The sequence below is a fragment of the Cebus imitator genome, unplaced genomic scaffold (genome assembly GCF_001604975.1).
Source record: "Cebus imitator isolate Cc_AM_T3 unplaced genomic scaffold, Cebus_imitator-1.0 Scaffold63, whole genome shotgun sequence".
In the NCBI taxonomy this organism is placed as follows: domain Eukaryota; kingdom Metazoa; phylum Chordata; class Mammalia; order Primates; family Cebidae; genus Cebus; species Cebus imitator.
The window spans coordinates 5,449,525-5,473,052 of record NW_016107378.1 but is presented as its reverse complement, the minus strand read 5'-3'; the positions used below and the strand labels follow the sequence as shown (position 1 = coordinate 5,473,052).

The window sequence follows — 23,528 nt, the reverse complement described above, 5'->3', positions numbered from 1 at the left end:
TTGGGGGGGTGGGGTGGTGGGAGATGCCTAATTATCCACACAAGGGCAGAACCACACTAGTAAATTCTAAAATTATTTTAAACATGTTTGTATAATGGAAAATCTCACTGGATGGGGCCGTTTTAAGAACGTTTCTTAGTGATGGTCCTGTCTGTGAAGGAAGAAGCATGGGCAGGCCCTATTTTTAAAGAATGCTGCCCAGGTATGGCAATAGCCCCAAGCACATTCCTTCCCTACAAGGGCTTTTTGTATATATCACCAAGATGAGTCCCAGGTCCAACTTTATTACCTAATACAAGTCCAGCCTCTGGAACATTAAAATTCACTGTTCCAAAGTTTAATTAAAAACACAATTTACAAATATTTAATATCTTCTGAAAAGTATTTCTAAGAATGAAAAAGTATGTACATAATATATAATCAAATACCAGGCGGCCTCAACTCCCACCAGGTCCACACTCAGCAACATCTGTCTTTTTAGGTTCTTCAATATCTGAAAGAAAAAGACACCACTTAATTCAGCATTTTTTTTTTTAACCTGTTAATTAAAAAGGGGACATGAAGGTCAAGCTGCCATCCAGAAGTATAATGAGAGCCCCTCTTTACCACATCCAAGGCTGAAGACTAGGGGCATTATCAGGCTATCACTATGGCTTTTCCTGCACACATGAAATCTTTATTAATCTTTAGACAAGATGGAAAGAAAACTAAGAGTAATTTTATACATTAAAAACAGACAAAATCTTTCAAGTGTTATTTGAAAAGAGAAGACTAATGTTCCTTCTACAGTTGGCTCTTCTTATCCATGTATTCCACATCTGCAGATTCAACGAATTGTTTGTCAAAAAATACTTGGGGAAAAAACCCAATTAAAGACTACAATGAAAAAAGATACAAAAAACACAGTATATTAACTACATTATATTAAGTATATAAGTAATCTAGAGATGATTTAAAGTATACAGGAGGTTATGCATAGGGTATATGAAAATACATTTTGTTACAATCTTGAGCATCCACAGATTCTGCTATCCTTGTGGGGCAGATACCAAATCTGGGGGCCTGGAACCAATCCTGGACAGATACTGAGGAATGACTATAGTCACAACAGCTTTCCGCTCTCCCAGAGAAACAGGGCACACACCTTCTGTCAAATCCACTAAGTTGTTTTCCATGATGGGCGCAGGAATGGAAATCCCCATTGCTTTCCGAACTCCGTATGTGCTTACGACATCACCTGGAGTTACTTGCTGTGCAAGTTCTTTAAGATTATTGGTCACTTGTTCAGCTAAAAAGAAAAACAAAGATAGTTCAGGTACTGAAACATGATTCCTTTAGATAATTTTCGGGCATCCCAAAGAACAGTAAATGCATAAAATGTAAAAAAATAAACTGTCCCTGGGATTGACATCCGCATTACTCTATAGTGCTATCGCCACTGTACTCAGAAGTTTTTTCTTTGAAGCATCCCCTGACTCTCCTCTTACAGGAGGCAAAACATACCAAGATGCATTTCTCTGTATGAAGGACCCAAGAGACAGATCATGTTGGGAGGGGGTCTGGTGCTCAAACGTTCATTCTGGGCTTCCTGGAGCTCCCTGAGCAATCTGGTGGTCTCATCAAGTTTCTTCTGGAATACTTCAGCTTCTGTGTGGTAAGAAAAAGAACACACTGAAGAAAGCAGACACACTTGTGTTTGATCTTGTGTAGTAAACTGACTGCTAGGCTCTACGGCTTTGCTAATTATTGGTTAGCCTTCTCCCTTCAAAAGAGTAATCCCCTTCAAATGAAATCAACACACCATACCCATTCATTTAACTTAGTTAGCCAAGATCTTCCTGTGGTGAATGGCTATGTTAATCTGTACTTATGAGACATTAAGTCTTGACTGCCTACATCATGCAGTGTTTCAATCAAACCCTCTGGAGACACTCACCTTCAGAGTCAAAAACTTCAACTGGAATGCTAAAGTTTGTTACTGCTTTCAGTGCTATGAGCCTGTCTTGAGTACTGGAGTCCAAACGCCCTGCTGGCTCTATTTCTGTAATCTGCTTCAAAAGGAAAAACAGGCAATTATTGGAGCTTGCTAAGCCATGACAGTGCTAACTAGAAATTCTAAGATGGTGTGTGTTTACAGGCAAAGTTATTCCACCTAGTTACTTTGGAGTCCTAATTTTGATGCTTAAAGAAAATGAATTTCGAGATCACCCTTTTAAAATGCTATTTCCAAATCTTGGCACAAACAAGTATTCAATAAATCCATACTTCTGTGTAATGTAATGATGCATCTTATACAATTTATATCATTTGTTTAGTATGGCAACTATTCTAAAGATGAAGTGGTAAGAGCCTTGTTGCTGCCTAAACTGTGAAGAGCTTTTGGTGATGACAATGCCTTGTGTTTTCCAGACTCAAAGACTATTTCAGCCCATCCAGTCCATATACTTGCATTCCTATTGAAATACCTCGTGGGTCTTCTCCAGGCCTCCAAACTAGGCTGTCAGTATTGCAGGAGAGAAACAACATCTTAAAAAAGATGGCGTTGGCCAGGCGCAGTGGCTCACTCCTGTAATTCCAGCACTTTGAGGAGCTTAGGTGGGCAGATCACCTGAGGTCAGGAGTTTGAAACCAGCCTGGCCAACATGGTGAAATCCTGTCTCTACTAAAAACACACAAAAAAACTAGCTCGGCGTGGTGGTGGATGCCAATAGATCAACCCAGATATTAAGCGACCAAAAGCAAATGGTTCCGTTTATACTATGGTATGGCTCTCCAACTCCACCGATCTGAACACCTGATTTCTCTACCTACATATGGGCTCAAAACCTGTAGTGGACAGCAACTGTGTACAACTTGGCATTGGTATGCATTTATGGTCTGCCATTTTAGCTGGGCCTTAAAACTCTACTCACTCATCTTTTCACTTCTTACCCAACGGCCCTTCCCATTCTCAAGATTTCTTATTCCCCTTGTTCTCCATTTAAATATTTCTCATAAAGTGTAAAATACAATCACCTCCATTTCTTTTGCTGTGTCAAGTGTCCTAGTATGGCCTTCATCTTCAGGCGATGACTATAAGGATAAAGAAAAACAGCTTTTTAGGAAAACACATGAAGGCAAAATCAAGGAAAAGAGGAAACTGTCAGGAGTTTCTTGGCAAGAGAAAACGAATAAAAATATGGACTAGTGGAATATAATTTTTCAGGCCAAAATGACTAAATACAATTATTAGCATTTTGAGAGTATTCTGTGAGCTGGCGTACTAATTATTGGTGACGTTATTTCCATGCCTGATCAAAAGCTATATACATGTTTAAGAAGGTATTTGATAAATAGCTTATAAATACGTAAATGGTGTCTGTTTTCATCAGAAAAATCCCCGACAAGAAGGAGTTGTAAGGATTACTATGCATGAACAGAGCAATATTCACAGATAGCAGAGGATTACTGTAAAATAATCAAATGCTACAGAGAATGTGAAAGTTTCCCAATCTTGTTCTTTAGAGATAATGTACACAGAACAAGAGACAAATATATCATGGACATCAATCAATGATGCCATCTTTCTTTGAAAGGTTGTGTTGTGAGTTATTTAACAAATTCCCAATTTCTAAAAATTATAAACAATATATGTATGTAACTTTTCATTTTTTCTAGAATAAATTATAAGAAAAGGAACTGTTCTATTGAAGGACAGAGACACTTAACATTTTGAAAACATATTGCCATATTCATCCAAATGAAAAATATTCAATTTTAGTCAGACTATTAATTCATTCAGATTAATTGATAGGAAGGATGTGGCAAAAAAAAAAAAAAATTTTTTTTTTTTTTAAAGATGTTTCATGTTTTAGGTAGTGTGACAAAAGTGGTCCAAGTGTAAATACTTTACAGCAGTCATCGTTGAGCCTGACCGAGGCACTGACCTTGGCTCTGTTGATAGCTCACCCAGCAACCATACGTGCAGTTGTGAGCAGTTACCAGCACTACAGTCACAGTCACCATTAAGAGTTAGACCTCCAAGAGACACAGAGTTCCTCTAACTATGGTGACAGGAACATTCTAGAGATCAACTGTTTTTTATTTTTTATTTTTAAATGGCCCAAGGGACCCAGAGAGATCAACTCAGTAGGAACATTTTCTGGTTCTAATCCTTGAGCCAAAACTGAATGATTCCAGGTTATGAGCTATCTCCAATTGAACTAGAGATAGCTTACAAGTGTTAAAGAGCAATGAGGAAGCTTTTTACTTTTTAACTTGAGGTTCCTCCTGATGTGCTATTACTGCATAAGGAAAGGCCATTCCCTATCATTTTAGCCAACTTAGTTTCAGGCCAGTGAGCAAAACTTTCTTTATTAGGGAACACAACACCCACTGACTTTTGAGTTGTAAACCCCATTTTTGAGGAGTACATTTCCAACATTAGGAGATAAGGATGATGTTCAGGCCCTCACAGATCCTGGTAGCTAAGTTACTCCTTTCCATTCATTGTCCACCCATGGCCTCCACCTGGGCTGAGCTGTCTTTCAGGGCTACGGAATTCAGCTATCATACTGGTTAATCCCACGGTTTCATTACACTGAATGACTAATGCTTGAGAGTCGATAATAAATTACCCTGTTTCGTTAGCAGTGTTCTTACCATCTCCAACTCTTGTAGAGTTCTGGAATGCCCTCCTTTTGTTAAAACATCCAGGAAACTATCTGCCATGACAGACGGATAATCTTGGCATGTGGCCAAAAACTCATGGATGCTGCAAGAGAGGGTTAGGAAAGTCTTCCATGAATCACCTTCACTGGCTTTAGCCTCCTATCAGAGCCAACTGTTTCCATTAGATGCTCTCGGTTATACATCATGATGTCAAATTTCTGCCTAGACATAACATGGTATCTACATATTAATTAGCAATAACATCATCATGAGAGAATTAATATCAAGAACAAAGTGGAAATGAAATGCTCCCAAGAAAACTGACACCTCAGTGACAGGGGCACAGGCGCAGTCCCTGGATCTTCTGCTCCCTGCTCCTTCACTTCTTGCCTACAGTGATCGACTTCACCTCAGGACTTTCACGTAGGATCAAAAATTCTCAAAAGTTACACCTCCAGTTTGGACCACACCCTTTGGAGCTCCACATGGAAGTCTAACAGATATCTTAAAATATCCATCTGGGTGCAGTAGCTCATGCCTGTAATCCCAGAACTTTGGGAGTCCTAGGCGGGTGGATGACAAGGTTGGGAAACAGACCATCTTGGCCAACATGATGGAACCCCGTCTCTACTAAAAATACAAAAAAATTAACTGGGTGTGGTGGCATTCGTCTGTAGTCCCAGCTACTTGGGAGGCGGAGGCAGGAGGATCCCTTCAACCTGGGAGGCAGAGGTTGCAGTAAGCCGAGATTGTGCCACTGCACTCCAGCCTGGAGACAGAGTAAGACTCCATCTCAAAAAAAAAAAAAAAATCAAAAACTGGAATGCTACATCTTCCCCCTTAAGTAACGTTCCAAAGTCTCCCCCTTCTCAGTAAATAGCAACTGCAGCCTTCTAGGTTCAGTCTACAAACCCTGGAGTCAGCCTCAACTTCTCTCTCTCATACCCCACTTTGATCAGTAAAGAAATCCTACTGGCTGATGACTGAGCCCTCTTAGCACCTCACCTGCTACTCCCCCAGTCCATTTTTCATCTCCCAACGTCTGCTCTTGCATCTCTACAGTCTATTCTCCAAGAGTAGCTAGGGTGATCCTTTAAACATGATAAGCTGGACTGGGTCACTTTTCTCACAATCCACCAGTAGTGTCCATCTCACTGAGAATGAAATTCCAAGGCCTTACAAAGACCCACTCTCACCGAAGCCCTCCGTAGCCATGTGCCCGCACTCTTCTGTTTCCTCCTGCTGTTCCTCAAGAGTGTTGGGAAGCCTCCCACTCAGGCCATATGCACAGCTCCTGCACTGCCTGGAACGCTCTTTCAGGTGGCAGCACTGCTTGCTTCCTCATGTCCTTCAGTTGTTGCTCAACTTCCCTTTTGTAACAGACATTCCTGACCGATTTAAGAATGTACCCCTCTCCCAGCCCCAGCACTACTCTCTCCTCCTCTGGTGCTTTACTTTTCTCCAAAGCACTTGTCATCATTTGACAGGAGGACATGGGCCTTTGCCAGTGTTGTTTCCCTGTACAATCCCTGTTTGTGGAATGCATAGATGCATAATCCAGAAAGAAGTCATTCAAACTGATGAAGTCTAAAAGATTAGATGGCTTGATCTGAAACTACAGTCAACTGACTTAAGGACCCCTACCTTATAAAAAAACAACCAAACTACACGTACTAATGTACAGGTTTCCCCTTTGTCAGAAAAGCAGAGGACTGGTGAATCTACAGAGTAAATTTCGTATACATAATGAAAATTAACAAGGTACTACTGCTAAGAAGGAATAATATCCAGTAACCTATCTGCCATAACCCAAGCTCAGTGTCCCATCCGAGCCAGAATCCTGCTAAGTCAGGATGAATCTCATTATGTTGACAGGATCCAAACTGCTCAGCATCCTAAACAGAACACAGAGATGATATTCCCACAGAAACATGCAATAAAGGATGGCTGAGTCTACATGGCATGTGACTGGTCAAAAAGGCTTATATGTGGGTTGCCTATGGAATTGAGCCATCCTGTCCTGCCTATTTTGGGGAAAATGCACTGTGGGTTCCCAAATTGGTCAAGTTCGGACCATAACTCACTGACACACGACATGTTATAATACAGCAGATAGTACATGAACATTTTAAAGTAACAAGTTCCTAAACTTGAGTATCAGCTGAGGTACACAGTATCTTTAAAAATATTTTCTAAGAATTAAAATATGGGGCCAGGCACAGTGGTGCATGCCTGTAATCCCAGCACTTTGGGAGGCTGAGGCAGGTGGATCAAGAGGTCAGGAGTTCAAGACCAGCCTGACCAATATGGTGAAACCTCGTCTCTACTAAAAATACACACACACACACACACACACACACACAAAATAGCTGTTCACGGTGGCGCATGCCTGTAGTCCCAGCTACTTGGGAGGCTGAGGCAGGAGAATCACTTGAATCTGGGAGCCGGAAGTTATAGTGAGCTGAGATCGCACCACTGCACTCAAGCTTGGGCAACACAGCGAGACTCCATCCAAAAAAAAAAAAATTAAAATACTGCAGATGCCAGTATCAAGGGAGACATGCTCTCTCTCCACTAAAGGATAACAGTAACTATGAATCCATTACTGCCAGCTAAAAAAAATCAGTGAACCTATTTTTTACTGCTTAGCCAACTTTGTCAGTCTATCCACAGATCAAGTATGTACATCAATATTTTTAAACAAATGTCATCAGAATATTAACTGGAAACTCACCTGAAATCACTTGGAAGATCAGAGTCTTCCCCGTAGGTTGAATAGATTAAATCAGAATCATCCTTGCTGATATTTGCAAATGTGGAGTCATAATGTGGTGCGTAAGAACTGTAGGGCCCATAATTCAAATATAACACTGTTGAAAAAATCAAATACTGTAACACTATTCTTTAACTTGTACGTCAATCTATTTTCTTGTTTTACTAAAATATTATTTATTCCCTCCTAACTTTACTACTTCATTGACTGGTTTGCAAATCTAAGATATTTTCTCCCAAACAGGTACTTATACAGTTACACTCAAGTGAATTCTTCCCCACAAGGGAGAGGGAGAGGAACAAGAAAGAACAAAAGTCATTTTGAATACTAATACCCAATTTTCCAGTCTCTTCTGAAGTTAATGAAATAGCTAATTAATGTTACAAAAATACCACCAAGATATTGGTGCCCACCTAGTGAATAAAGCATAACTGTGTTTCCTTTCCCTAATATCCCAAAACAGAGAAGAGAAAAAAATGACTCCTATGCAGAAGCCTCACCTGGAGTGACTTTGTTTCTTTTATCCTCTTTGAACCCCTGCAAAGTATTCACTCCAGACTGAAGTCTTCCAGTTGTCATTCCCAGTCTCACAGGGCAGTAGCCTGGCTCTAAAACATAAAACTGAGCACAGTGAAGGAGGCTTATGTGGCCATGACCCATGGGGCCCTCTGCCGTGTGACTCTGCACACACCACTGCGTATCATCTGCATGACCGTGAAGGAGGCTGGGAAGCCCTTACTACATCCACTTTCAAGATAAGAAACTCAAAGCTCAGACAGGCAGAAATATGTCCAGGACCAAAACTGAGACCTGTTCATTACACTCTCCTGCTTCCTGGAATTCTTTATAACCATGTACACGTCACTTAAAAAATTAGGTTTTTTTTTTTAAAAACAAAAGCCACGAAAACTTTTAAAAGCGGCGGCTTTTAATGTTAAGATGAAAGTTAACCAGTACAAAGGTTAGTAAAAGAGGGAAAACACCTGCATTAAAGACAAAAGGGCTCCTAACTCATGAAGGATAAATGAGTGTCTATGAAAGGCATACTTTTAGTGCAACAAGAACAGGTGTTACCCAGGAATGAATCTCTGTGATGAAACAGGGAATATGTAATATAGAGAAATCATGGGTGGGCACCTAAGGGGACCCCAGAGGATGCTGTCAGGAGAAGACAAGGTCTCCCATACTATCTAACAGAGGGACATCTGCTCTCCTGAAGAAGAGTCTGAGTTTGTATCAAACGATCCACCTGCAACGGAGGCTACCACTACCAGTGACCAGTGTGGTGAAGATACTGTTAAGCAACTGAACATCTAAATCAGATTTCCTCTTCTTCTCAGTGAAGAGTCTGGAATTTGGTTTCCTAATGGGTACAGGTACTGGACACTGAGGCTGAGAAGTTGAACAGGGAGGGCTGTCTTCTATCTTAAACCAGGACAGTGGCCTGCAGAGGGAGTTGTGCATATGGGGAGCCAAGTCAGCTTTGGTCATATTTGATTATGTCCCAGAAACTGGAAACCCAGGAAACCAGACTAAAGAAAGAGACCACACACTCGGCTGCATAAGCAGCAGATCTTAAGGTGTCACCTACATCAGTTAGCTGCATCTCCTAAAACCAAATGTTCACCACAGCTACAGGAGAAAGAGCAATGTTCTCAATCCTGTGGCATTCTTTGACCTATGATCATATAAAATTCTACTACAAAAAGTTTGCATCAAAGTAAAAACTGAGTTTTGTTTTGAAAACAGCACTATCTCCTTTTCTCCTATTACTGTTCTCCTTGTTTACAGAACATTAATAGTCCCCTTCTTTCCATCTTCAAATGCTCTTCTCTGCTTCAAGGTTTTCTCACCTGCTGTGCTCTGTTCCCTCACCCCTTACTCAACCTAAACATCACCTCCTTAAGGAAGCCTTCCCTGACCCCCAAACACTAGGTAGGTATCTGCCGTTACAATCACAGCTGTCCTTTTCCTTTTTAGTATTTATTCATGATCGACACACACCTGCATAGGACTGATTACGGACAGACTTCTCTTTATGTGAGCCTTCCTCCCCCGACCCCACAGACATTAAGGGAAAGGGACTCCTGTCTCTCTCTTTTGTTCTCTACTATACAGCCAGCTCCTAAGACAGCACCTTGTTCACAGCAAACAATAAATATCAGAGCGTATTTCCTTAAGGGTAGGAATTCTGTCATTATTCATTTTCACATTCCTAATTACTTCTCTCATTATGACAGTATGAATATAAATATTTGTTGAAGAAGTTAACATTCTCACATTTGCCTATCAGAATACGAGTCCCCCCTCAGACCAGTGACAAAAAGTTCTAATTCTTATATCGAATTTCAAAATATAACCTATATTATCTCCATTAAAACATCATTTGAGAAAACAAAAAGATGACTGAGGTTCCAAAATAGATTTCCAATCTTTACAAACGTTCCACTGACCACAGTGAAAGATGCGATGTCACTGAGCATACACCTTCCATTATCATTACGGCACTATGTGGCATACACATTCATTTATTCACTGAAATAAAGCGGTCAGTTAAATTTACAAGGTCATAATCTGCGGGTATGAGATACCTCTAAACGGAGTGTACATACTGAAGTCTCTTAAGACCACGGCTAGAAATTATTATCTAAAAGTTATGGCTTTGTTAATGGTGGGTTTAAAATATTTCAGGCACTTTGAATTTGAAGGAAAACTTGATATACTGTACCTACTTCAGATGAAGTGAATGTTAGGCTAGCTGTTACCATGAAATACATGTTGTCTAGCTAGATTCTTTGTGCATAATGACACAGTGAGACTGATCAATATTCAAGCTTGTTGCTTTAAAATGTTAACCCAGGTTACTGTTCTCTGCCAAACAGTATCAAGTTCACGCACAGTCTTCCTCTGATCCTACCTCCTACAATGGGATCCACAGGATGGAGAAGCCCCAACGTTGTCGTTCCATCTGGTTTTCTTCTTTCAAATTCACACTGCAATGACCCAAGTATTCAGATGGAATGAACTGTTTTATACAAACAGGCTGAGCATCCTTTATCTGAAATGCTTGATACTAGAGTGTTGTGGATTGCAGATTTTCCCAGATTTTGAAATATTTACACATATATAATATCTTAGGGATGGAACATAAAATTCATTTATGTTTCATATACACTTTAAAGAAACAGTTGGAAAGTAATTTTATATAACATTTTAAATGATTTGTGCACCCATCACATGAAGTCAGGTGTGGAAGTTTCCACTTACGTCATCATGTCGGAGCTCAAAACTTTTCGGATTTTGGAGAATTTCAGATTTTGAAATTTTGGATTAGGGATGCTCAGCCTGTACCACATTCATATATGTAGCAAACCACAAAGCCTTATTTTAACCAAACTAATATTACAGGTGGTTAATCATTAAACTCAGAATACTAACTTTCACACCTACCTCTATGTATATAGGGGCTGATGGGCTACAGAAATGGAGGTGAGGAAAATCTCAGAATTCTCAAGAGCTCTGTGGGTCCTTAAGGCCACCTAGTTCTCCCTCCTCTATCAGAAAAGGAGGCTACTGCAGACCAGGTAAGGGCAGTGGCTTGCCCAAAGGCATTTATAAACCAATTTGGCTTTAAAACCAATATGGGTGGGGACCCACCATCTTACCCACCAAAGACACAGACATGGCTTCTGTTCCTAAGTCCCTGTTAAGTGTTTCTTTCTAGAAACTACGTTTGTCAGTCTCCTTCTTCTGCCTCTCAGCTTCCCTGAACTCTGGAGCAGGTGTGGATAGACCCACCCACAATGGAACCTGGGGGGAGCTAGCCAGGGACTGAGGGACCAAGAAATGGGCAAAGGGAAGGAAGGATCTGTGGGGGAAATCCCAGGTGGCAGCCACTTCCATGTGGAGTGGTGTGGCTCACATTTTAGAAGCCTGTGCATGAATACAGGAATGCCCTGAAAATGCCAGTGTATTTGGAGCGATTGTTGGCTGAGAGCCATCCATCGCACTGTGTTCAGGAAGGGCGGCCGGCAGCCATTGAAGCAAGATGGCCACTTCTGTGGGCTGCTTGTTTGGCAACAGGAGCCCAACTAGTAGCAGAAGCAAAACAGCTTGAGTAGGAATTACAATTAGGAAAAATATACATATATTTTAAAGAGCTCTATATTCAAAAGTCAGCTCAGTTAAAACTGCTACTTGGGCTACACGTGTACGTCTGTTGTTTTAAGGCCACTGTAATGGCTCTGAAAAATGCCTTTGTCAACTGAGTTCTGTTTGCCTGTCCCTCCTTCCTCTTGGCACCCTCCATGCCATATTAGAAACCTAAAGGAATTTCTGACAGTCTGTGATCCCTTGACGTAAACAGAAAAGGCATCAAAGACTCCTCTTTTTGGGAATAATCTCTTTTTCCTCACAGAATACCAACAGTTGTAAGCAGACAGATTCTGCTCAGATCTAGAACTCTGCTCTCTTCTGTACTGTATTACCTGATCTCTTTAGCTTTCTGGGGACCCAGGACTCAGTGATTTGCGGTGATCTAAAACCTGTCTTCCAGTAAGTATTAGGCCCTAAAAGCTACATGCTTTCTTGGCCCTGTTTCTTAAAGGGCTCCCCCTTGAAACCAGTAATCTAATAAGGAAACAAGCTAAGTCGAAAAGAAGACACTTTTTGGCGCAATCTGGGCTCACTGCAACCTCCTTCTGGCAACCTTGTTTTCAGGTAATGGGGTTTAGGTTTAGGTTCTACACCTTTGAGGTGTACATTTTCTACCTTGTTTCATCTACTTTGTTATGACTTTGGAAATGACTAACAGTCTAAGAGGGGAAGAGAAAGTGAAAACTGGCAAATGAAGAATCCTATAAATCTAGATCTGCTTTTGTGTGTTTGCATGTCTATACATGTATGTGTATGTGATATAGCACTACTAAAATATATCAAAGAGCTCTAATCAATTGAAAAAAAAAAAAAAAAAAAAAAAAAAAAAAATCCAAAAAAAAAAAAAAGAAAAAGAAAAGAAAAGAAAGAAGAATTTGGCTCATATGTCTTCTAGTTCACGCAACTTTAGTAATCCTTGACAAATAAAACTAGTAGTTTCAAAATTCTCTTCAGTAATTTTAGATCTTAAAGTCATGCTTTATTAAGTAATCTTAGGGTTTTTACTCGAAATTAGGGTCACTAAAAATTAAAATAGTTAATATATGTGATTAAAATTACTAGATATAAGAGAAACAATTTTTATAGAGTATATAAAGAAAAATGTATTTTTGGTAAAGATACAAAATCAATGTATAAAAAATCAGTAGCATTTCTATACACCAATAACATTCAAGCTAAGTGCCAATTCAAGAATGCAATCCTATTCATAACAGCCACACACAAAATAAAATACCCAGGAATTTATCTAGGGAGGTGAAATACCTCTCTACGAGAAGAACTAAAAAGCACTGCTGAAAGAAATCATAGATGATACAAATGGAAAAACATTCCATGCTCATGGAAGAAGCAATATTGTTAAAATGTTCATACTGTCCAAAGCAATCTACAGATTCAATGCTATTCCTAACAAATTCCCACATCATTCTTCAGATTCAGAAAAACTATTCTAATATTCATATGGAACCAAAACGGAGCCTGAAGTGCCAAAGCAATTCTAAGCAAAAAGAACAAAGTCAGAGGCTCACATTATCCAATTTCAAACTATACTATAGGCTAGGTGCAGCAGTTCACGCCTGTAATCCTAGCACTTTGGGAGGCCGAGCTGGGTAGATCGCTTGAGTTCAGGAGTTTGAGACTAGCCTAGGCAACATGGTGAAACCTCATCTCTACAAAAAATACCACAATTAGCTGGACACGGTGTCACGCACCTGCAGTCCCAGCCACTTGGGAGGCTGAGGCAGGAGGATTGCTTGAGCTCCTGAGGTGGAGGTTGTAGTGAGCCAAGATTGTGCCACTGCACACTCCAGCCTGGGGGACAGAGTGAAACCCTGTCTCAAAACTAAACCAAACAAAACCCCCCACAAAACTACAATAACCAAAACAGCATGATGCAAGTGCAAATAAACAAAACAACCCACGGACCAATGGAACAGAACAGAGAACCCAGAAATAAAGCTACATAATAAAATCAACTGATCTTTGACAAAGTCAACAAAAATAAACCAGGTAGAAAGACCAATAAATGGTGCTAAGAAAACTGGCTAACCACATGCAGAATAAAGAAACTGAACTCCTACCTCCTGCAGTATACAAACATTAATTCTAGATGGATGAAACACTTAAATGTATGACTTCAAATTTAAAAAATCCTAGAAGAAAACCTTGGAAATACTCTTCTGGCCATGGGCCTTGGCAAAAAATTTTCTAAGTTCTCAAAAGGAAATGTGACAAAAACAAAAATTCACAACTGGGACCTAATTACACTAAACAGCTTCTGAACAGCCAAAGAAACTATCAACAAAGACACATTCTACAGAAAGGGAGAAAACAATGGGGTTACATCCAATGAACCCATTGTAAGTTGAAAATATCATGAGCTGAAAATGCATTTAACACCCTGATAAACCCATTGTAAGAAACTGTCTGTTGTTGTTTTTTTTTTTTTTCTGCTCAGTATTATACTGATGAAGAACTCTATGGCAGGTATGGATTAAAAATATGCAAGCAATTTAAAAACTAAAAGTTTCAGATGTCCCAACTAAGTAGGAAGAGAAAAGAAAGGAAAAGCTCAGTCACCTGACTGTTCACAAGCCGCCTGGTCAGCTTTCCTCCAGATTCCCTCACGATGCGATCAAGCTGCTCCTGTTCTCTCTCTAAATTATTGCTTTTAAACTTATCTTCAAGCATATCTTTGTCTTTCCTGAAAACACACATTAATACTAAGTAAAAAAAAAAAAAGATAAGATGAAAACATTAAAATGAATTCTAAATACAACTAAAGTGGAGACATCTGTACTACAGTCACCATTAAAACTTATTTCCTTGATGACCTGTTAAAGATCTCTAATACAAATAGAAACAGTAAGGCACACCTGACATGTTATTTCCCTACCTTTTTCTGTCCAGTGTTCCTTGTGTTAAAAGTTTTTCTGGGAACTTTCAAAAAGTTCGTTCTACCTCAAACATTATTTTGAAGGGAAAAGAATATACCATTGTTCTTTTAAAGTTTGATTTTTAAAATTTAAATTCAAAACAAACGGTAAAGCGTGTAAGTCTTAGAAAAAAGAAACCTGTCACTAGTTTACTTTCTTTGCATTATGAGAGCAAAAATCCCACACTGCTAACTACAACTCCACCCCTAAAGTTGGCAGTGAGGTGCTGGGCAGTCAGGGTTCGCTCCCAGTGGTGTGAGTGGGCAGATGCGGCTGCTGTCAGCTGCACAGGTGGCTGCCTGGGTGGACCAGTGGTTCAGTGTTACTCCCACCAGGTGACATTGGGTGGAAAACATGGGCATGATACAGTGACAGCCCATCTGTTTAAGATGCAGCAGTGATGGTGCTCCCATTGAACTCCTTGCTCCTTTATGGAAGGAGGTAATGACTATGCATTTTTAAAAAACAAACAGTTCTATTTAAATAAACTCACGGATCACATGAGTCCCAAAAGATTCTTTATAGTTTTAAAACTGCTTCAAAAAGAATACATATTAGAACTGCTTTCTGAGCTGTGTTTGGACAATCCCATACAGTGCTTTGTATGAGAAGAGGGGTATCATACCATTGAAATGGACTTTCATGCCAAAAGCCATCACCACGGACACACTGGCAGGCACTTGGTCTTCCCAAGTCAGGCCCCAAATCAGTATTTTTCCCCCTTACTAGGCTTGAAGAAGACAGTTTGACCTTAACATCCCAAAGATCCTTTACTTTTTATTTTCTTTGCTGGGACTCTTGAAGGCTTGTGCTTCGGCATCTCCAGAGTCCTCTCTCTCTCTTGGCCAGCAGCCTCCGTCCTCTCCACTTTGCGAGGTGTCTGTCCTGTCTTTCTGCTTTTGGGTTTTCTGCAAGTCAGCCATGAAATCTATACTCTGCTTCAGGCTCTGAATTCTTTCCTAAATGTATTTGAAAATATTATTATTATACGTTTGTCATTAACTTTTAAAGTAATGCATTCTTTTCCCACAGGAGTTTGCACTTATCCTATCATTAACCAGGGAAGAAAAACAATTAAACATATTCATACCAAGAGAGTATTGTACTTAGAAACCATGATAAGGCCTATACCTTCAATTCTTAAAATTTAATTTCCAACTTCAAAGAAAGTTTTACAACTTTATTGTACTATCAGAAAGTTAACAGAAAAGAAAGTACAAATTAGGACTAAGTATTCTTTGAAGTACTGAACTGAAAAAGTAAAATTTAGTTTAATGGTGTGTTAAAATTTTGTATTTAACAGACTGGCTTATCTTTTGACACTTAAGAATTGTTAGGTATATCAAAGCTTAGGGCATGTGAATGTGTGAAGTACCTCTGTATTCTGGTAGCCCAGGCATTTAGCTCTATGTGAAAACAACAAGCCTTGAGGAGAAGACAGGCTGGTGGCACAGTTCCTTCCTGAGTACATAATGGTTTCTCTAACCAAAGAAGTCTTGTTTTTATTTCGTGAAACATGTGCTTAATTTTCCACTGCAATGATGTGCTGTGAAATTTTCATTGTAGTTAAGGGCTCGATGTTTCTGTGTTAATTTTAAGAAGGCATATTTGTTTCTACTGACTACTTTGCCTGTGACTCTGAGAGTTATCACTGGGTAAAACATGGGATGCAATCTCCTTTGGGCTGCACAGCATCAGCAGGGAAGACTTCTGTGGAGTAACAGAAAATAAGAACTAGCAGAGGCTTTGGAGGCAACGCCACACATCTACAACCAACTGATCTTTGACAAACCTGACAAAAACAAGCAATGGGGTAAGGATTCCCTGTTTAATAAATGATAGTGGGATAACTGGCTAGTTATGTGCAGAAAACAGACACTGGACCCCTTCCTGACACCTTACACTAAAATTAACTCCAGATGGATTAAAGACTTAAATATAAGACATAACACCACAAAAACCCTAGAAGAAAACCTAGGCAAAACCATTTAGGACATAGGCATAGGCAAGGACTTCACAACGAAAACACCAGAAGCATTGGCAACAAAAGCCAAAATGGACAAATGGGATCTAATTAAGCTCCAGAGCTTCTGTACAGCAAAAGAAACAATCATTAGAGTGAACCGGCAACCAACAGAATGGGAAAACATTTTTGCAATCTACCCATCTGACAAAGGGCTAATATCCAGAATCTACAAAGAACTAAAACAAATTTACAAGAAAAAAACAAACCCTTTCAAAAGTGGGCAAAGGATATGACTTTTCAAAAGAAGGCATTTATGAGGCCAACAAACATATGAACAAATGTTCGTCATTACAGAAGTGCAAATCAAAACCACACTGAGACACCATCTCATGCCAGTTAGAATGGCGATCATTAAAAAATCCGGAGACAACAGATGCTGGAGAGGATGTGGAGAAATAGGAACACTTTTACACTGTTGGTGGGAGTGTATAAATTAGTTCAACCATTGTGGAAGAGTGTGGCAATTCCTCAAGGACCTAGAAATAGAAATTCCATTTGACCCAGCAATCCCATCACTGGGTGTATATTCAAATGATTATAAATCGTTCTATTATAAACACATATGCATGTTCTTTGCAGCACTGTTTACAATAGCAAAGACCTGGAACCAACCCAAATGCCCATCGATGATAGACTGGACAAGGAAAATACGGCACATATACACCATGGAATACTACGCAACCATAAAAAACGATGAGTTCGTGTCCTTTGTAGGGACATGGATGAATGTGGAAACCATCATTCTCAGCAAACTGACACAAGAACAGAAAAATCAAACACTGCATGCTCTCACTCACAGATGGGTGTTGGTCAATGAGAACATATGGACACGGGGGGGGGAGCATCATGCGCTGGGGTCTCTTGGGGGAGACTAGGGGAGGGACGGCAGAGGGTAGGGAGGTTGGGGAGGGATAACATGGGGAGAAATGCCAGATACAGGTGACAGGGGGATGGAGGCAGCAAACCACATTGTCATGTCTGTACCTATGCAACAATCCTGCATGTTCTGCACAGGTACCCCAGAACCTAAAGTACAATAAAAATATATATATATTAAAAAAAAAAAAAAAGAACTAAAAAGAACCAGAGGTCATTCAAACAGGACCACCACCACCCAGAAACAATGAATGACTCACCTAAGGTCACTAAACCAGCAACTAAGACTAGGCTTGCTGTCACTAATGTGACACCACACCACGCTCTATGACGCTCTATTAGTAGTGCAGGTGGTAAGATCCTCAAGAACACAGATTCTGCTGCTTTTTACTGGACTTTTAAAGTAATCTTAAAACCATTAAAGTGATATATTTTATTGTGGACAAATAAAAATATGGGTAAGGAGAAAATAAAAATCTTAATGTATTATCAAAGAACAGTGTTAACCGGCCTATCATTCCAGTACTTTTCCAACCATTACAAGTCTTACTTAGCAAACTGGAATTATACTGAATATTCACTAAAAAGCATTTTTTTCAGTTAATAAATTGTAATCATTTCTTCTCCATAATACTTAAAATATTTTAATAACTGTATTTAACCCCATGTCCATATCATGATTTAATTAGTGCCCTATGACTAAACATTTAGATTTCCATGTTTCCACTATTATAAAAAAAAAAGTATCATAAACATCATTATAAATAAATCTATGAACCGCTATCTCTTTAGGATAAATTCTTAGGAAACTCTAAGTCAAGGAGAATGAGGCTTTTGATAATTACTGCCTTCCAGAAAAGGTATATCAATTTACATACCAAGTTACATTAGGGTTTGAAAGTTTCTCTGAATCCTTGACAAAAATCAACAGTATCACTTAAAAAAAAAATCCATCAGAATTGCTTGCACCCAGGAGGTGGAGGTTGCAGTGAGATCCTGTCACTGCAATCCAACCTGGATGAGAGTGAAACTGTCTTACAAAAAAAAAAAGTCCAAATCCATTTGATTTTTAAAAACATGTTTTATTTTGCTACATTAAAAATATTAGTGAGTTATTTCTGTAAGCTCTCAGTGATAATTTTATTTCCACTCTAGAATTTTCTAAAGCAAAACTTAAGAACACTTTGAGATTTTAAAAAATATGACATGTACAAAATTAATTAGAGAAGTTTCTAAACCTAGAAACAAGTCCCAGGAAATAATGAAGTTTAATTTTCCTTTGAAAGTAATGTCTTTTTCTATTTTGGTAATTAAAATGCCTCCAAGTCAGCATATTATTGATCTTCAATTTTACAATATTAAATGGCTAACAGGGCTGATTCTTTGCCAATAACGTAGCTAACACTTACTGAGTGCTTACCCATGTACCAGACACAACTCCATGAGGTAAGTGCTATTATCTCCACTTTACAGGACAGGAAAAAGGCTGACAAAGGTTACAGGGCCTAAAGTCACAAAGCTTCCAGAGGTAAAACTAGGGCTTGAACTTTGATTGGTCCAATTTCAAAGTCAAATCACTATGCTACAAATAGTATTGTTTGTATTACTTTGTTTGCACTACAATGTAGCATTCTATTCAAGTATTTATTTAGGAGATACAAAGTTATTCTTCATCTGTTTTTTTTTTTGAGATGGAGTTTTGCTCTTGTTGCCCAGGCAGGAGTGCAATGGCGAGATCTCAGCTCGCTGCAACCTCCGCCTCCTGGGTTCAAGCCATTCTCCTGCCTTGGCCTCCTGAGTAGATGGGATTACAGGCATGCGACACCACACTAGACTAATTTTGTATTTTTAGTAGAGATGGGGTTTCTCCATGTTGGTCAGGCTGGTCTTGAACTCTTGACTTCAGGTGACCTGCCCACCTTGGCCTCCAAAAGTGCTGGGATTATAGGCGTCAGCCACCTCGCTTGGCCTCATCTGTTCATTCTTTATAAAAATAACATGTCTACTAACATCTGCTATTTGAGTGTAACTGGAAAAATGATGAATGACTACTCTAGAATCTTTTCAATGAACATTTAAAAACAGTTATCTTTGAAAAGACACATTGTGTGCTAGGCTCTCTTGGGAGCACAAACTACCAGAAGAGTTAACTCAAAAGGTCTAAATTTAACTGTTTAAAAATCACTGTTGTGACGACCCCTCCCAGGCAGGGTGGAGAGAACAGTCAACAGGAAGCTAATAACACAGGATGGGTGGGACTCCTCAACAGCAAAAGATCTGAAAAAAAGGAAGACAACAAAGAAAGAGGGAGGGAGGGAAGGGAAAGTGGAGACGAAAATTTTGTTTTCTGTGCTTTCAATAACTCCACAGCGCAGTAAAATTCAAGAGATATTGGAATCTTTTGCTTGTTTTATTAACTACTTTACTTAAGGAAGTGGTAAATCAAAGGTCGTTAAAAATTAGGCTCCCTCACCCAATTCAATGTATACATTTTGGAGTGACTAAGACTGCATTTGTTAAATGCACTTTTATTTCAAATACAGTAATAAGCATTTCCAGATCTTTAAACCTAGAATATGGCGTGGTTCTAGATTCTGAGAGTCTTTCTGGAAAGAATGGGTTTAAATAGTTCATATTCCTCTTTCCTCTCTGCAAATGCTGTCAAAGATGGGTAACTGGCTTCCATTAGTTTCCCAAGTCTTCTGTAAAGGGTGGGAACTGATGATGTCTAAATATTGGGAGCGCAAGAATAATCAACAATTCAAACACATTTTTCCTTCCCTAGTTAAGTGAATCCAAGAATCTCTCAACCAAGCACACAAACACTCAGACATCTGTACACCAAGGCATTTCTTTAAATGTAAAACTGTAATACAGAAAAATGATCACCATAAAAATCGGAAAACCACATGCAGATGCATTTTTATCATCCTTTAACTCCCCTGAATGTGAGCTCAAGCTCTCAACTCTGATTCCTTTCTCCTTCTGCCAGTGTCTTAAACCCACCATTTCTTCTTTGCAAAATTCCTGTCCTATCTTGCTGTTCTTTTTCATAGTATCCTCTCCACGCTACCTCTTATCTAGAATCAGAACAGTAACCCTAGAAATCTTGGAGATTACAGACCAAACACTTCTTTAGGGATAAGAACACTGAGTCTCAGGGTAGTTATTGTCTTGCCCAAGGTCCACAAGTTAGTGGAAGAGAGCCAAAATGAAAACCTAGTCTTCTCCCTGCCTGCCATGGTATGGTGCCAGGATCACCTTTGATTCGTTTCCCAAAAGTAGTCTTTTACTAGTAGGTTTCTCCTACTCAGAGTGGTAAGAAAAACCTCAAGATAGGACTTATCTTGTGAGTTCTTTTCTCCTGCAGATGCACAGTGATCACCTGAGTTTACCCTTCAAAGCCTTTTATCAACTGTCATCCTGGGACAACATTCACAATTTTTTCCCCCTGTGTACAGTATCTCATGTTTAACCTCTTTCCTGCAGTTTGATGATGATGTGTCTGTGCCTATGCATATACTTCTTTGACCTCAAATGCCTTACTATGCACTAATTCTTATTCTTTAAGGAAGAGTCTGCTCTTGTGGAGAGTCTGAATTCTTTTTTATAGTCACATGTAGCTTAATGAAGGGATACGTTCTGAGAAATGTACTGTTAGGCGATTTTGTTGTGTGACCATCACAGAGTGCACTTACACAAACCTAGATGGTATAGCCTACTAGACACCTAGGCTAAATGGTATAGCCTACTGCTCCTAGGCTAGGAACCTGCACAGCATGTTACCATATTGAATAATGTAGACAGCTGTAACACAATGCTAAGTATTTGTGTATTTAAATATAGCAAAAGTACAGTAAAAATACACTATTATAATCTTATGGAGCCACCATTGTATATGCAATCTGTTCTTGATGGAAATGTCATTATGTGGCGCATGACTATATTTTCTTTCTACTAGAAATTCTGTGCTTCACCCAGAAGCACAGGACTGACCAGAACATTAGATTCCACCCCTCCAAATGCAAAGAGAGCTTTCTTCTTCGAAGTTCTCATAATTCAGCCAGTCTTATCCTGGAATTCAGGCTGATGTTTCAAGAGCCTCTAAAGAGATAATTATAAATGAATGCCAGTATTTTTATTGATTCCAAGTAAGAATTTTCCTGTCTTAATTTTCTTCTCTTTATTACATATTTTTTCATTTAGTATTTTCTACTTTAATATAATCTGCTAATAAAATAAAATCAATACTGTATTCTATCTGTATTTCTACGGCCAACAAACAGGGGCACAGACTGTGTAACAATTATTATTTATGACAAAGAGTTTCCTTTACCTGGCTAAGAATTTTCATCCCTGAGTGCAACAGCTTCTTTGCAGCTTTATAATAAATGGTCTCTGGTTTGTTGTAAATCATGGCATTAGTACACATTAGTTTGAAGTTATCCTGCAAAAAGAATATTAAGGGAGAAAATGCATTAAAGCAAAACAAACTACCCCACACCTCCAGGGTTGAAACCATACAGGTCCTCTAAGAATTTAAAAAAGCCACAACATTCCTTTCTTTCACTATTTACTAAACAATACTAATAACAACTTATTAAATTTTAAGACTCACCAACAAAACAAATACTGCTAAATTTATTTAAATGTGCCAGCAGTATTATTTCCCAAATTCTTATATATTTTATAGTACCTGTATATAAACTATAGATCCCAGAATGAAACCTTTAAATGGGTTTCAGTATAATCTTACTGCACATAAAAAAAATTTCAAGAAAATACTTTTATTTCATACGTAATGATCTTAGCTGAGCAGTTCATATAATTAAAAAAATATTACTCTTAGCTTTAAAACAAAGATCTTAAGTTTCCATTTAGGAACTAAACATTTTATTTCAGATCTTGACTGAAAATGGAGCAGTCCTAAATTATCGCAGTATTTCCTGCCAAATTCACATTAACTGAGCAAAAACGTTAAAACATTTACACTACTTTTATGTGTTTGGATACTATCATAAACTAAACATAATTTGCAGAATGTTGCAAAACTATGCCAATGTGAAATAAACCATACAACCTCAAGGAGTTTAAAGCATGTAACTGGAGTAGCCAAATTACCAAAATGGTCTTTTTGGCTTAAATTTCAAAGCCTGTGCATGTGCTGGAGAACTTGACCCCACTGCATGCTTTCATGGTTAAGTAATTTTTACATTTATAAATGTGCGATTCATCATACCAAGGCCTTACTAATTTAAAAGAAAAACCCAAGAAGAGAATCAGCGTCTAAATTGTTATAGGAATTATTAAATTAATACAGGAATTACATAATGTAGGAATTATTAAATTCCTCTAAAAACCAAAAACATACAAATTCCACTAATAGTGATGACAGCTTAGAACACTTAAATGGAACAAAGTAGAGTGAGTGCTATGTAAAGTATGTAAGACTGATTGAAAGGCTGCAATAAATTTGGTATTGAAGTGGAAGAAGTATACATAGATCTTCAGTTTGGCCTATGAATCTAAACAGTTGGGACTTTGCCAGGTCTTGGATCACTAAGAATCTGATGAAAGCTGTGGGACCACTCCTCAAGTACACATATACACAGCTGAACACAGAAGTCTTTGTGTAATTTTAGCAGGTTCTTGGTCCCTCTCAAGGCTCATCATGGCTACCCAAAGGACCCTACAAGCTGACTTGTAGACAGCTATAACACAATGTTAAGTATTTGTGTATTTAAATATAGCAAAAGTAAAAATACAGTATTATATTTTTATATTTATTATATCTTTGCTACAGATATTCAGAAAAGATATTCTTTCATTCCATTAAGATTTAGTAGGCTGGGCATAGTGGCTCATCCTTATAATTCTAGCACTTTAGGAGGCTGAGGCAGGTGGATTGCTTGAGACCAAGAGTTTGAGATCAGCCTGGGCAACGTGGTGAAACCCCGTCTCTACTAAACATACAAAAAATTAGCTGGGTGTGGTGGCACATGCCTGTAGTCCCAGCAACTCAGGAGGCTGAGGCACAAGAATTGCTTGAACCCTGGGGACAGAGGTTGCAGTGACCTGAGATCATGCCACTGTACTCCAGCCTGAGAAATAGAGT

The 23,528-nt window shown here is 38.9% G+C and overlaps 1 protein-coding gene across 4 annotated transcripts in view; it reads right to left on the bottom strand.

Moving 5' to 3' along the window:
- Positions 1–264: 264 nt before the first annotated feature.
- BRD7 (bromodomain containing 7) overlaps positions 265–23,528 on the bottom strand; it is a 40,830-nt gene continuing 17,566 nt past the window's right edge. The window contains exons 6-17 of one of the 4 annotated variants that reach the window (XM_017530159.2): positions 21,750–21,860; positions 15,286–15,470; positions 14,156–14,279; positions 10,341–10,416; positions 7,924–8,031; positions 7,385–7,520; positions 4,642–4,753; positions 3,016–3,072; positions 1,937–2,051; positions 1,504–1,647; positions 1,145–1,288; positions 265–493 (exon numbers count right to left, since the gene is read on the bottom strand). In XM_017530159.2, the coding sequence (XP_017385648.1) occupies positions 438–493; positions 1,145–1,288; positions 1,504–1,647; positions 1,937–2,051; positions 3,016–3,072; positions 4,642–4,753; positions 7,385–7,520; positions 7,924–8,031; positions 10,341–10,416; positions 14,156–14,279; positions 15,286–15,470; positions 21,750–21,860 (1,368 nt within the window). In that variant the 3' untranslated portion in view covers positions 265–437. The remainder of the gene's footprint in view (positions 494–1,144; positions 1,289–1,503; positions 1,648–1,936; positions 2,052–3,015; positions 3,073–4,641; positions 4,754–7,384; positions 7,521–7,923; positions 8,032–10,340; positions 10,417–14,155; positions 14,280–15,285; positions 15,471–21,749; positions 21,861–23,528) is intronic. The other 3 variants (XM_017530160.2, XM_017530161.2, XM_017530162.2) reach the window with 3 other exon arrangements.